Genomic DNA, 14,947 nt, shown 5'->3' on the forward strand with positions numbered 1-14,947 from the left:
AATGAAAAAAGAGTAGTCACTGCATAATTTATTTGAAAAATATCCTGACATTTGTCAAGTGAATCATTCAACTAATATCATTCAATCAGCTGCTGCTATCACAGAGAATGCGAGGATTCATTAGCTTTGATTAAGTATATTCAGGACTATGTCAATGCTAAGTTTCAAAGTGTTGTTTATTCTCTGACATTTCTCCCCCACACCACCCTATTTGGTCAGAAGTGTCTAAAAGGGCTTAACTGAAAAATAAAATCACCCTGGGGAACAAAGTAAAGGTCAATCCTGCAAACACTTACGCATGATCTTAACTTTACTCATGTGAGCAGCCCCACTGAAGTCACTGGGAGGACTTATGCGAGTTAAGTTAAGCACATGTGTAAGTGTCTGCTTGCTCCTGCCGAAGGCATGGAAGATGTTCAGCCTCAAAAATAAATAAAGAAGCAAATAGGAAAAAAAAAATAATAATAAAAGAGGGGAAAAAAGGAATGGGGAAAAAAATGTGACATGTGTTACCTTAAACATAGCAAGCACTGGGAAACACCCTCTGTAGTATAAGAGTCAGATCTGGTTCTTTCAAATCGTTATCTTATTGACCTTCTGTAGTCAACATGTCAAGCCGGGATTTATGATTGCCTTTCCCTATGGCTGATGATTGTTTTACTTGTGGAAATGAAGAATTGGATTTTAAACAGCATAAGACTCAGAATAAAGAAATGAGTCAATGCCTGAGGAACCCAATTCAATTCACTGTCTCAGTAAAGGGTACTCCCTTATCCCAGATCAAGTCAGAGGAGAACACAGATGCCACACCCCCAAACAAAAGTGGAAATGAAAAATACACAAATAGTATTTAACCAATGCATGCAACCCCCCCCTCCCACATGTGACCATTTCATAGAGCTCATTAAATCTATACATGGCAGCATGATAAATACTCATTCAATCTACAGTCTGGAAGTCATCTGTGTTTTATTCATCTCTATATTAGCATCCCAACCGCATCTGATCTTCTGGATCTTCTTCCTAAGGCATGGGAGAAGCAGGACGCTTTTACAAAGCAGGACTATAATAGGAAGAAAAATGGCGATCATAAATGTAGGGGGGGTGTACCACACGAATTGGTTTACGTCAACCCATTTATTCCAGGCAAATACCAATGCGTGAACTGTGCATAGCAGCAAAGCTAAATACCCCATCTTGCTCTGGAAAGAGAAAAGAACACAAGTTTATTTTTTTCCCCAATAACAGTAAAAAATGTACGTTATTAGGCAGACGTCGTAAGCACCAAGGGCTTGATGCATAACCCACAAATGTCACTGGGCTTTTGATCAGATCAAAGATCATTAATTCAGTAACTAAGGGGCTCAATCCTACACCCATCAAAGTAGTGGCAAAATTCTCTTTGACTTTAATGGGAGAAAGATTGGGCACATTTTTGCAACTTTTCCATATAGCAGCAGTAGTAATGAGATGTCAAGAGAGATGGGTGGTCTATGGTGCTACATACAAATCGTACTTTCCTCAGAAGACATAAGTTCATTCTTGATATCAGCTCAGTTTCCCCACATGCCATTTTTATCCTGCATTAGCAGGAGGATGGTTGTGACTTGATGCTTTGTTAGGCCTTTTCTACCCTTATTTCTATAAGAACAAAGGTAGATTTTTTTTTTAAATTTCTTGCAAAGCAAATTATTACAATCAGGAACTTCTGATGTTCCACGCAATGAAACAACAACAACAACCCCATTTAATAACTGTGGAAGAGCGTGGTGCTGCCTTCCTCATACAGAAATAACTCCCCCTGACGTCACTGGATTTGATTTTGGATGCTCAGGGAATTCAGGATCGGACCCTAAGAGAAAAAAGTACTAGTAGCATCACTGAATTTGAATTTTCCGTGAAAACAAAAATTGTTTTTTTTTTTTATTTAACTTTTCATAGTAATCACTGGGAAATCATACACTGCACTTTCATGTTCTAGCTATCCCCCCACATAATCAGATTGATGCGTTATTTGTTTACAAGACTAATCTAGCATATTAGTGTTATTCTTCTGGTTAGATGGGCTTCTTTACCTTGCTGCTGGTATGGGCTGGGCGACGCCTAGATGAAGAAGAAGATGGGCATAACTGCTGCCCTTTCATTTAGGACAGCATAAGAAGCTATTGAGCTCCTCTAGAGAACCAGGATGCTGAAACACTAGGCGCATTACTCAAAAGAATGGCAGACGCAAGACAGGTCAGAAACAGAGCCACATAGGTGAAGGGGTTTCACTGGGTATGGTTTTAGTGGAGATGTGCGTGTCTGTGATAAAAGCAGGAGGGAAGGAAAAACACCACAGAAGCTGAGATACAAGCAGTAGCAGGCCAAGGGCACAGTCAGAACCAGCACTGGGAATGTGTCCCTGAGACAGCTTTTGGGCTAAGTGCTGGCTGGAACTGAGAGAAACGAAACTGTCTTGTGCTATTTGATTCCTGCTGTGTTCAGGGAAACAGGACTTTATGACAGGTTTTTCTTTGGAAATTAACAGAATTTTATCAGAGAAACACTGAAGTATCAGCTATTTCTCCTCTACTGGAACAACCCTCTAGATCCTGAATCTTGGCTTACTGGTTGGGTCAAAAAGGGATAACAGTACTTTAATATGAATAACCAAAATTTTGAAGTAAAGGCCCCTTCTGACCACCTTTCCCCAGCTACTCTCTATACACCTGAGAATTTTCCCCACAACTGATTTTTATCTCAAGTTACAGTATATATGATCACCCATCACTGCACTGTCAGGAGATACTCATTGATGACCTAATGCAGAGTGCTTAATAGGTAATCAAACGTTCATGTTTAGGTGCTCAGGGTCTGATTCATCACTCTGCTAAACCAGTTTTACACTGGTATAACCTCAGTGACTTCAGGGGAGTCTTTTTAAATTAATGCTAATGTAAGTTAGAGGAAAACCCCAGCCCCTCAAACTGATGTTTAGGTGGCTGAAGCAAGCACATGTGGATGCTGAGCTTGGTACATATGTAAGATTGATTAGCTGTACCTATGGGCAGAATTTGACCCCTTACCTTTTCAACAAGATACCTTTGCTTTGAATACACCTTTTTTGCTGGAGAGGGAGAGTGAAAGCCTATGTTTATGGTAAGGACCTGATCCTTGCCCTCCCTTCCGTCTGCTTTGTGCTGCTAAGGCACATCAAGGCATATCTGGGCCAGTAGGAATGGGCCAAGGTATTACTGAAATGCCTTTTATGGCAATGATAGTTGGCCAGTGGAATGATCCCCAAGTGACCAACACTGTCAGTGGCAAGCCCCTAGATTAGTGGAGCCTTTCCCCCTACCTTGTCTCCTATATTGAACACAAGTTGGCTTGGTCCCAAGGATCTGGCCTTAATGGTTTGATATAGGATGTGGTAGTACAAATGCCTCTCTGCTGCCCTGCCAACATAGCGTGATCCTCTTCTGGACTCAAAATAATCTCATGTTAACACCCGTCTAATACTTGGTTTTATGATCAAGCCTCCAACAAAGGTGCAAATTGTTGGGGTGTTTTTTGTGATGGACTGCACTGAGCCCACAGTCTCATTTCTCATGCAGTAGGCCATGGAACAGCCGTCTGACTTTTTAGAACCAAGAATATCAAGTTGGTGACACCAGAACTAGTGCCTTACAGGTGTGGGGATACTCCTTGTCATTAACAATCTCTAATCTTCAACAACATTTTAGCCTACCAATATGTCAATCTTTTTTTTCCAAGTAACAAATAAAGTAGAATGTTACAAAGCAATTGGCAAAGGACACTGAGTAAACTTTCAGACTGGTTTCCATGAGCACTGTGATGTTCTGATATTTTAAAGAAAGGCTATTACTGCTGATCTTAATTTATAACATAAAATCTTCCAAGAGCACACAGATCACATGCACTGTTTATGTGTACCTGAATACAGTGGAACTCTCTCCAGGTCAAAGAATGGCTGACAGATGGAACTGATGTTACTGCTAGTATGGTCAGCAGAGCTAGTCCCAGAATTCCTAGAGACACATAAATCTCCATTCTCCAGACATCATGTTCAATCCAGGCATTTTCCTTTTTTTGCTTGACCTGCCAAAAGAACATCACATTTAAAGTGACAGACTGACACAGGACCTTGCTGTTCCCAAGAATTGTAGTTATTTACATTAGAGTCATTTAGCCATAAGTCAATACTGGGCTTTGTTTTCACTCCCTTTCCTTTGCTTTTGCCCTACAAATGGGAACGCAGCCAAATCTCTGCATTTAACTCTTAGGTTATTTACTTCTGATGACAAAGTTTGCATCAGTCTATTCTGAAGGAAAATCACCTAGATTGAGAACTGTTTACTGAATTGAGCAACACCTTGACTCAGAGGAGACTTGTTCTGCAGCCTTTGTAACTTGACTTCATAGGAGGAGAATCTTTATTCTTTCACAATCAAAATTCCACCTATTGCTAAATACCATATTTGGAAGATTCTAACAGGAAATATATTGACCTGGACTATTTTAAGGGGCTAATCAGCAGGCATTCTCAATTACTTTGTTATCCTGCCAGGATAGCTATTTAGCTCTAAAAATTACACTCGGCCCATTGAGTTGCCCTGAAAACAATGATCTGTACAGAGGAATGGATTAGACTTCAGAGGACCTTGATTCTCCAGGTTGTTCTAATTTATGGCTGCCTGCAACAGCCCTGAAGAGGCCATTGCATCAGGTAGGGATCATCACAATGCAGTGTGCTCCAGTCACAGTCATTCTGCCCTGACATGGCGCCAGGACACTCTCTATACCGGGGGCTGCGAGTGGCTTAGCAGCACTACAGTACCTGAAGATACTCTAATGCCAGGGAAATTCCCAGCAGGCCAGCTTTTTGTAAATTCTGGAGCAAAGTGCTTGTGCATATGCCGAATTCTCAAGAAGCTGAAAACACCCCACCCTCTTTGAGTCACACACGTCTACGCTGTTCGCCAGCGGAAAGCTGAGATGGGACTTTAAGTCTAACACCACTTCACACTTATTTGTTATATATAGGACAATGGCAATTGGGATTAGTACCAGGAGCTGTGTAGATAGGAAGACAGTCAGATGAGGATCTCAAAGTACTTTACAAACAACTAATTACCTGTGAGGCAGGTATGATTGGAGCTGTTTTATGGAGGACTAATCTCAAACCCACACAGGGGAAGTGACTTGCTCAAGAGTTTGCAGATTCATTGGCAGAGCCAGGATTGACACCTGGAGGATGGGACTCTTATTTTCAGGCTTTAGCAATTATATTCTGCTCTTTCACTTTAACATACCCCAGCCTGTTAAATGAAGCAATAAATATTTTGTGGGTTAGCCCATAGGTTTTTAAACAAAGAGCTTTGTGGCGGCTGCTTCAGATTCAAATGAAAATCTTTCTCCTCACAGGCTTCTCTGCGAGAGTTGAGTAGATGTGAGATCAGGACTCTGTCAATAAAGAAGTTTTAGTTCAATATTTGGACCCAGTCATACCTGTTGGTACGCCCAGTTCAACAGCTTGTATCTGTAAGATCTCCTCATCGGGTAGCACAAGCTATAGCATGCATGCATTGAGGCAAAGAAAAAACTGAGAAGGCCAAGGTGCTTTCTTGATAACATCCAGCCATTCAGCCACTGTGGAAATCGTTTATACTTGGTCCCATAGTGGAGCTGGAAACCTGCAGCTAATATTCCTGGTAAATAAACCAGTGCCAGAAGGGTGATTGAAACCACTGGTAAAACTTTGTTTATGACCAGGATTGGAATTTTATAGAAAGTGTTTTCATTAGTAGTGACAAAAGGGTGGACGACATCTCTCAGAAAAGTATAGATAAATATTAGCAATGAGGCTACAGATGCTATCTTCAGTGGCAAGTGCCACTTGGGGAAGAGATCTTGCTTGCAGTATTGATCTGAAGGGTATTCGAACTCATCAAAATGACGTGTTTGATGTAAATGAAAAAACGCAACTGCTTCTTGGGTGTAGGTGACTTGCAAATCCGTATTCTGAAAAGGATAAAAAGAAGAAAAATGTGTCAAGTTTAAGAGATTAAAGAATCCATCAATCGTGTTAGACTCCTGCATTATTGCCCTTTCACCATACGTTTCCCTTACATTATACAAACAGTAACATAATAGTTATCAAAAACAAGACAGCTCAAACATGTGAGATTTCACCTCTCAGATACTTAGGTACCTAGCTGATCTGTGCTGAGGCAATTTAAATCTAGATTTCTGGTTCCCTATTCATCCTCTAAGGTGGTTTCTGAATAGATTTTCATTCCAGGAAGTTAACTACCACAAGAGAAGATTTCATTATGACCTCTTCTGATAAGAGGGATAAATTTCAAGACACAGATTAATAATGTAACCCAAATAATGCACATGGCAATGGAAGCCAGAGTCTGTATAATTCAACATTCTAGTCAGCCAGTGATATTTTAACTGCATTTGCAGGAGAAATTGAAAATTTTTTGATTGATGGTACACAGATGGTAGAAACCAAAGAGCGAGGAGTGCACATCAGCCCACTCCACGCTCAAGTCCCCTCCTCCCTCACCAGATACACATAAGATCTAATAGTTTCCTGCCTCATTTCTCCCTTCACAAATGATGTGAAATTTGATCATCTCAACTACAAAATTGAAATTTCTTCTGCCAGGTAGGCATGGCTTGATTGACTTTCGTTGAAGTTGGTGGCAAAACTCTCATCAACTTTGGTGGGAGCAAAATTAGGCCAGAACTTCAGCATAACACTATAGCATGCATGACAGTCAGTAAATTTAAAGACTGTCCTGTGGTTATTACTTCTTGGAGAGGGAAACAGATTAGAATTTATGTTTTCCTTTTATATCTATGCAATGATGGGATGCTGGTAGAAATTTGTGTGGGGGTGGGAATTACATTTATTCTTCACAATCCAAAAGGAGTGTCTCCCTTCATAATCCCATACAAATAAAATAAAGCCTCAAATAAGCAAGAAATGGTTCCATTTGAAGACATCTAACTTGTCTTATGTCCAGAACTCAGTGAAGAAGAGTCTCTGTACTAGATTTGGGAAAAAATAATTAGCGACAGTAATTTGGAAGTTCTAAATCTGCCTCACGTTAGGACATTGGAGGACTCCCAAACACAGGTGCCAATTTTCTTCTTTCTGGGTGGGTGGTTCAGCCCTGCTCTGCCCAGAGGCCCTGCCCCCACTCTGCTCCTTCCCTCAAGGCCCCACTCTTGCTCTGTCTTTTCCAGCCTCCTCTCTGCCCCCTCCCACAAGCATACCCTGCCCTCATTCTGCCTCTTTCCACCCTGCTCTGCCCCCCTCCCTCCAGTGCCTCTTGCCCACTGCCGAACAGCTGATCAGCGGCAGGCGCTGGAGGGAGGAGGGGGCCCGCCAAGCAGCTGATTGGCGGGTGGCTGGTTGGTGGCTGAGCACCCACTAATTTATAGCCTAGGTGTTCCAGCCCTGAAGCACCCATGGAGTCAGTGCCTATGCTCCCAAAGCAGGTTCAGGGCTGTCATCCAGCATCATTCTCAAGAACAAGACTGCTCCATATGACAATGGTGCTGACACAAGTCAGATGGGAAAATTCAGAGAGGATGTGCGAAGCGGGGCAGCATGTAGCCCATTGGTAATTGGGTGCGAATCTACACTTCAAGCTGGGAGTGTAATTTCCAGCTCAAGGAGAAATACTTGTGCTAGCTATGATTGAGTAAGTACTCTAAAAATAGAATGTAGTCCCAGTGGCATGAGGGGTTGGTTGAGCAGCAGATTACCTAGGGAGGTGGTAGAATCTCCTTCCTTAGAGGTTTTTAAGGTCAGGCTTGACAAAGCCCTGGCTGGGATGATTTAACTGGGAATTGGTCCTGCTTCGAGCAGGGGGTTGGACTAGATGACCTTCTGGGGTCCCTTCCAACCCTGATATTCTATGATTCTATGATGGGTAGCCAGCTTGAGTATGCAACTGTCCAAGACCACAGCACAAAGTAGCTCCTCCTGCCACCACAGCTACACTCTATTTTTAGCATGCTAGCTCCATCAGAGCTAGCGAGGGTATGTCTCTTTGAGCTGGTAATTCCACCCCCAGCTCTAAGTGCAGGCATACCCTAAGGCTTCGTCTTCACGGACAGAACAGCATTTGGGTTTTTGACAGCGAGATAACAGGTGTACATAGTGATCTCATTGTAAAATCCTAAGTGGAGACAAGATACTCGCAATGGTTACTGCGTGATAGTGAGGTGAGATCAGCCCTCCTCTGGGGTTTGACCTAGTTTACCTTATGCCTTGTCTCCAGTAGGTTTCACAGAAGGACAGCTAACATGCTAGTTATCCCACAGTAAAAGCACAGCTTGTCTGCCTCTGAAGACAGATTCCATTAAATGCGCTCAGGCGAGGGGTATCCCTACGCTGCAATCAGAGGTGTGACTGTAGCTCAGGTAGACATAACTGGGCTAGCTTTTATCTAGCTAGTATGGCTAAAAACAGAAGTGTAGATGTGGCAGTTCAGGGTTCAGCACGGGCTGTACAAGCCCGCTGGGGTCCTTGAGTACCTACTCCCATCACTAGCCCACGCCGCCACATCTACACTGATACTTTTAGCAATGACAGCATGAGTAAAGCTTGTGCGGCTACGTCTGCCTGAGCTGCAATCACACCTTGAATGGCAGTGCAGACATTCCGTAAGCAGAGGCAGACTGAACTGGTGTAACATACATGCTGAGAGGACAGAAGGTGGGGTAAATTATATGCACTAAGACTCATCTGTGAACTTGGCCCAGAGGTTCTGACCTTTTGAAGAGGTAGTCTGAAAGGCCTAATTCAATATTCAACGATAAGAGATAGCTACCCTCAGAATAAGGCATTAGTTCTGTGACTCAGCACCTACTGAGGCTCTGGGGGATGGGCGGGCACAAGCCTGCCCACATCTAAAGGCCCCTCCCCCCAGCCAAAGAGGAGGAGCTACTTGTCCCAGGCCTCAAGCAGATTTGGTGGGGAAACAAATGAAAAAAACAGGCAAGGGAGTGAGGGTCATAGGGTTAAAAGCAGGGAGCCAGAGGTGGACACTGAGCAGAGAACCCTGGACCGTGCCCACTGCTTCTCGAAGTCATCCAGGGAGCTAGTGGACACGGCCCAGAGGAACTCTACCCAGAGACATGACTTTAGGGAGGTTCAGAAATAGGCCCCACAGTCGCAGAGCACCTCCCAGTCCAGCTTCCTCCTCCTGCAGAGGCAAATTTTTGCTGGAAAAGATTTTTTTTTTTGCTGGATTTTTCTTTTGGGGGCAGTGAGAAAGACATAATGTTCATTGTGAGACAACTACTTTAAAAAGACTGTCTTTTAAAGACTGTCCTTTAAAGAAATTTAGGGATTTCTTACTGGAATAAAATGATTTCTACTGTGCTTTGTTCAGCTAATAGGGCACAACTCAAATCCCTCATGTAGCTCTGAACTGTGCTGCCACTCCAGTGGCCCAAACTGTGTATTTAAGCATGATCTCTGACTACACAGAATGAAATGTCTTTATCTTTTTATCTCTTCATGACAATATTGTTACAAGACTTAAAGATGAGCTGATGAGATCCCCATGTTATGGAAACAGTTAATTCTCCAGAACAACCTAGGTGAGAGATCAAACATTTGCATGATGCATATGAGCTTTTTTTATATGTATGTTACCGAATTGTTATGGTTTCCCGTATTTCTCCCAGGCTCCGGTTTCTGAACTTCATCCTGATCCAGAGTGTTCTTGCTCTCCATTACAGAGGAACCCTGAAAAATAACTACAGGATGTAAGTCATCAAGTACTCAAATGCACTGCTGCAATTTTGTTGTTATTTTACTGAAATGCAGAAATGACCATAGTTTTCATTTGCCGTATGTTTTCAGGACCATTTGCCTCCTATGGAAGTGACACACAGCCTGTGGCTTTAGAGTGGTACATGCTTCTTTGGGGCTCTCATGGCTCTAACAGGAGTCCCTTTAATTTTTTCCTGATCCTTGGCAGAATGAGGATCATGAGACCACTCAGTTCTGTCTGAGACATTAGAGGCAGCACAGGTAAAGCTAAGCAAGTTGATTGGACTTGCAAAGATCATGTCAATCCATAACAGTGAGGTTAAGGTGTGAGGAAGGGATAAAATGGAGAGAGATGAGGGCCTGCAGCACTATCCTCTTTTGGTTTCAATGCTGCCATTCTAATCATCCTTTCTTGTACCAGTTCACACAGATTTCCAAGAGCACAATCTGGATTGGAAAGACAGATGGGCAAGTGATATTCATGCATTAAGACATGCAGCTCTTATTCTGATACTGCACATTCTAGAAATGAGAATCCCAACAATACCTGCCAGCTATTAAAGGCTTGTGATATTGTGGAGGATGTAGTGAAATTTACTGGTTTCAGAGTAGCAGCCGTGTTAGTCTGTATTTACGAAAAGAAAAGGAGTACTTGTGGCACCTTAGAGACTAACAAATTTATTTGAGCATAAACTTTTGTGAGCTACAGCTCACTTCATCGGATGCATCTGATGAAGTGAGCTGTAGCTCACGAAAGCTTATGCTCAAATAAATTTGTTAGTCTCTAAGGTGCCACAAGTACTCCTTTTCTTTTTGAAATTTACTATGATGGCTATCAGCTGGGAAGACAGCTGTTGTTGCAAAAGTAACAATTAGAAGCCAATTTATCAGTTTTCTGGAAATGAAAACAATCCTAATAAGCAATACTGAAAAATAAACTGTGTGAGAATGAATGCATGTTCTCATCCAATGCAACACATCTCAGCTGTGGAGCTGCATACAAAGAATCATTGGGGATGGGTCATGAAAGTGCACTTGTTTTCTTGAGCCAGAATTAACGAAATAAAATATCTGCTGAATGTCCAGTAATGAGATGTGGGTTAGGAGGGTCCATACTAGGAGACATTAATAATTCTACTCTATGGTAAATGCTAAAATTGGTAAGAAGCAGCCAACTCCAGTGCACCCACTGAGACAAAGAAAATTACATTTAAAAGCCCAGAGGTTGAGGAAATAGATAAATAGAATGATGGCTAAGTAGATAATAATTATTATTGTATGACAAAAGTGTTGTAGTAATTCCTGTCCTCACTGCATATCAGCTCAACTTCCCACCTTCTACAGTGAAGCAGTAAAACCATTTAAAACCATAAGGGACAAGCTCCTGCTGTGAATATAAGGTTTGCTGTCCACTTTAAGATCAGCTGGTAAACCAAATGATAGTTTTCCTTCTGATGTGATCATTCCATTTTGTAACATGAAAGCTGACTCAGAATTATGCTAAATAAACAAACTAGGGTCCAAAATCTGCAGCCCTCACTCAGGGAAAGCTACCTGTGAAGTCAATGGGAGATTTTCTGGAGTAAGGACTGCAGGACTTGGCTCTGTGAAAAGAGAAATAATAAACATGATTAGAACCTACTGTGGGAGTTACATCTGAAAATCTGCTGTTATATTTGCAAAATTACAGCATAGGTTTCAAGAACCAAAAGTTTTTCTTTTAGAGAACTCTCTGCATTGTTTGGATATATGCAGTTTCTAAAAAAAAAAAAAAAAAAAAAAAAGAACTTTCCACATTTGCATTTAGCAAAGCTTTTGTTCTGAACTTTGTGGAAGATCTAGTGAGAAATACACAGTATTTGGAATAGTTAAGGTATTGTTCAGCGTTTCCGCTACAGTCAGAATGGGATTAGATCTTCTCCAGGTTTTGAGACACTGTCCCTAAAATTAAAGCGACCCAGGTGAGGATGTAGGACAATCTGTGAACAAGCATTTCACTTTGTTCTTCACAGAAACAGCCTAAAATCTGTTCCAATCAGCCAACGCAGCGGGGTGGAAAAGTCAGACTGTCAGGTACAGGAAATATGAATGAGCTGCTGTTTACTGCAAAAGGGAGCATTGCCTGGAAACATTTTCCCAAGACTCGGGCAACTTCCCAAGGCAGCTCACATTAAAGCCTGGAAAACTAAACCAAACAAGACTTTGTCATCCCGAGTCCAGGGTTTACTCCCCTCCCTTTGTGGGCTATAAAACCAATTCTTACAGCGATTTCTGAGTCACCAGTTGCAGGAAGGTACTGATTGAATTTAGCACTGGGGTGGGGAGAGAGAAGGGTACTCTGGAGTGAAGTGAAGTTAGAGGTTGCTCTCCAGGACTCCTCCTGTTCCGGTTGTAACGGGTGGGCTGAGTTTCTAACAGTCTCCCGAGGGCCCACCAGTAGCTCAGCTCAGCAAGTATTTGATTAATCAGGGCAGGGCAGGAGAAAGCGAATCTACTGCTGCTGTTTGTCTGTGTGAACGTACCCCAGCCACAAACGCGGAGCTGTTAGAAAACGCGGAGATTACACTGAAGTTACTTACAAACTTTCTACCTCGGTTTAGGTCTCCAGGCTCAGGACAGGGTGAGATTCCAAGGCGCGCTGGCGCAGCCCACAAGCGACCTTGGAAGTCTGATGCCCAGCCTTCGGCGTGCCCATTCTCCCTCCTCCTTTCCAGCTCCGCCTTCTGCATCCATCCGGCTTCACCCCGCCTTCGCTGGGGCTGGGTGAAAACTGGATTTGCCAGAATCCTGTTGATTTTCGTCTACACAGTCCTCAAATTGTAAGAGCTCACTAGAGATCAGGTTTCACCGCGCCTTCTGCACCAAAAAGCCCTAGACCCATGCCGCCCGGGTACAAAAATCCCTGGATCCCGCAGCTGAATTTTTCTGGATCCAACCACGTTTGCCCCCGCCCCTTCAAATTCTAATGTGGGAAGTGCGGACACATGTAGCCGCTCCTCTGACCCCAAAGCCGTTCAGTCCCAGTGAATCCTGGCACGTCAGTGCCACCAATCCTTGGATTTGGCATCTGGGTCCCGCGCGATCCAGACAATTTTTGGCTCTCACCTTGCAAATTGTACTTCTTAGACAGAAGGCGAGACACCTCACTGCATCCTAGCGCAACAGTGGAGGAAAAAGCCGGAGCTAGCGCCCCAGATCCTGCCAGTTTGGGGCCCTACCTCCCTCCCCCCCAAATTTCGCGGCCTAAATAGAGAACTTCTTGAGCTGTTCTTACCGCTCCCTGAAAATCTGGGTTCTGAAACAGTGGCAGATAATCCCTTGTTCCCTGTCCTTCTTTTCCTTATCTTCGCCAATCGTCCTGTCGGGGTCCTCCAACGCTTTCCTCTCTAACCATTCTGCACTTTGTCCCTGCCTCTTCTTACCAGATATTCTTGCCCTACCAAATAAAACACAAATTTAGGCGCTCCCTTTACACCAAAAATAAATAAAAATAAATCGAAACCCCAAAGTCTGCCTCCTCCGGTCCCAAACCGACATCCAAGAAACTACTCCTGCCCCGCTGCCTGCCAAGTACCCTCCCTACATCCGACAACATGCCTCGCCCCAATTGCACGTTCAATTCCGATCTCCCTCACCTAACCCTGCTGCCAGCCAAACCTGTCTCCTTCCTGCTGACAAATAGCACTTTCTCCAGCCCTGTCTCTACTAACGTAACAATCACGATCAAAGTCTGCCCTGATCTGGCCCCTTTTAGCTATCGCAATTCTGACAAAGCTGACCCACCTTGGAGCTGCATTCAGAACACTAGCTCTGGATTGTGTTCACACTAGTACTGTGGATTATTTTGTTGGTATTTGGGAAATTACTGACATTGATACAAAACGTTATTCGCCTCTCGCCTTTGATTTGGTGTGGATTCTACAGAGCACAAGGTCGTCCGCGCTGAGTCGTGTGGCTGGCGGGCAGATAAGAAATTGCCTGGTGGGATATAATTTTTTTCTCGTTTCGGGCTCGTTGTCACGCTTTAAAAATTACTCTCAGGGTGACATCTAGCGGTAGGAACATGAGTGGAGGCACATGACTGCTTTAATCAGCTACGGGTAGTGTTGTATGTACAGAGAACTGGCTCAGTCTTTATCTAAATATTAAGGTCCAAAGGCGGTCATGCTCCCATAGATATCAATGGCAAAACTCTCACTGGAAATTCTCAATTGACTAGTTTAGTGGTATCTGGGCTATATTTATTAAGTTACTTATCACATGACTAATATTGTTTGGCTGGGGGTTGGGCAATCATACTATCTCATTGAAGCTGTTGGTTATGACAGACAACTTCCATTCAGGCTGAACAAGGGAACAATTAAGTGACCCTTTGTTTAGTGAAAGGCGAAACAATGGAAAACCACTACCAAAGGGCTAGACTGCTTGCAAACCTGGGCAGTGGCTAGACCATGCAGTCCAAGATGTGTCCTGGGTTTCTGTTGATAACCATCAGGGTAGAAGGATGGATTTGATTGCAGCTGTATATAGGGGTGTCAAAGGGTATACCTGCTCTGTAGTACTCCCTTCTAGCCCAGCATGGCTCAGGAGCACCGGCCTCAGTTTCCCTTTCACTCAGGGTACCTTAAAAAGTCCATGCAGGCCAGATATTCAAAACATTTTCCTTTCTGGAGTCCAATTTATTAAGTTCTACACAGTCTTTCAAAAAAACCCAAACAAACTTAAAAAGCCTTTATCTCCTTTTCAGCTAGGCCCAGCCCCTCCTCCCCAAGAACACAGCTTCCTTCTTCCCCCAACACCTCTAGCTTGAAGATTAGCCTTCTTTACAGGCCCTCCCTCCTGGTATCTTCTCCCTGCTGATTCAGGGTCCTTTAGGAATCTTCTTACTCCCTGCAGTGTCTGCAGGCAATTGCTAACAACTAGCAACAGCTGTCTCCCCCTTTACAAGGCCCAGATGCCTTCCTGTAAGCCCTATTAGGCAGCAGGTAATCAGATTACTGTGGAAAATACTTTCCACAGTATGCATCCGATGAAGTGAGCTGTAGCTCATGAAAGCTTATGCTCAAATAAATTGGTTAGTCTCTAAGGTGCCACAAGTACTCCTTTTCTTGATGTGAAGAAAGGAACTGTTTCCTGCTG

General features: G+C 43.3%; 1 protein-coding gene across 1 annotated transcript; it reads right to left on the reverse strand.

Annotated features, from left to right (window-relative positions):
* Positions 1–13: 13 nt before the first annotated feature.
* Positions 14–12,870, reverse strand: STEAP1 (STEAP family member 1). The gene is given in 7 exon segments (XM_084618808.1): positions 14–1,202; positions 3,937–4,101; positions 5,512–6,024; positions 9,689–9,792; positions 11,363–11,412; positions 12,399–12,410; positions 12,412–12,870. Coding segments are annotated over 7 exon segments (1,194 nt in total). The 5' UTR covers positions 12,504–12,870; the 3' UTR covers positions 14–944.
* Between the last annotated feature and the right edge of the window lie 2,077 nt (positions 12,871–14,947).

This window comes from Lepidochelys olivacea, assembly GCF_965140295.1.
Source record: "Lepidochelys olivacea isolate rLepOli2 genome assembly, chromosome: 2".
Classification (NCBI taxonomy): domain Eukaryota; kingdom Metazoa; phylum Chordata; order Testudines; family Cheloniidae; genus Lepidochelys; species Lepidochelys olivacea.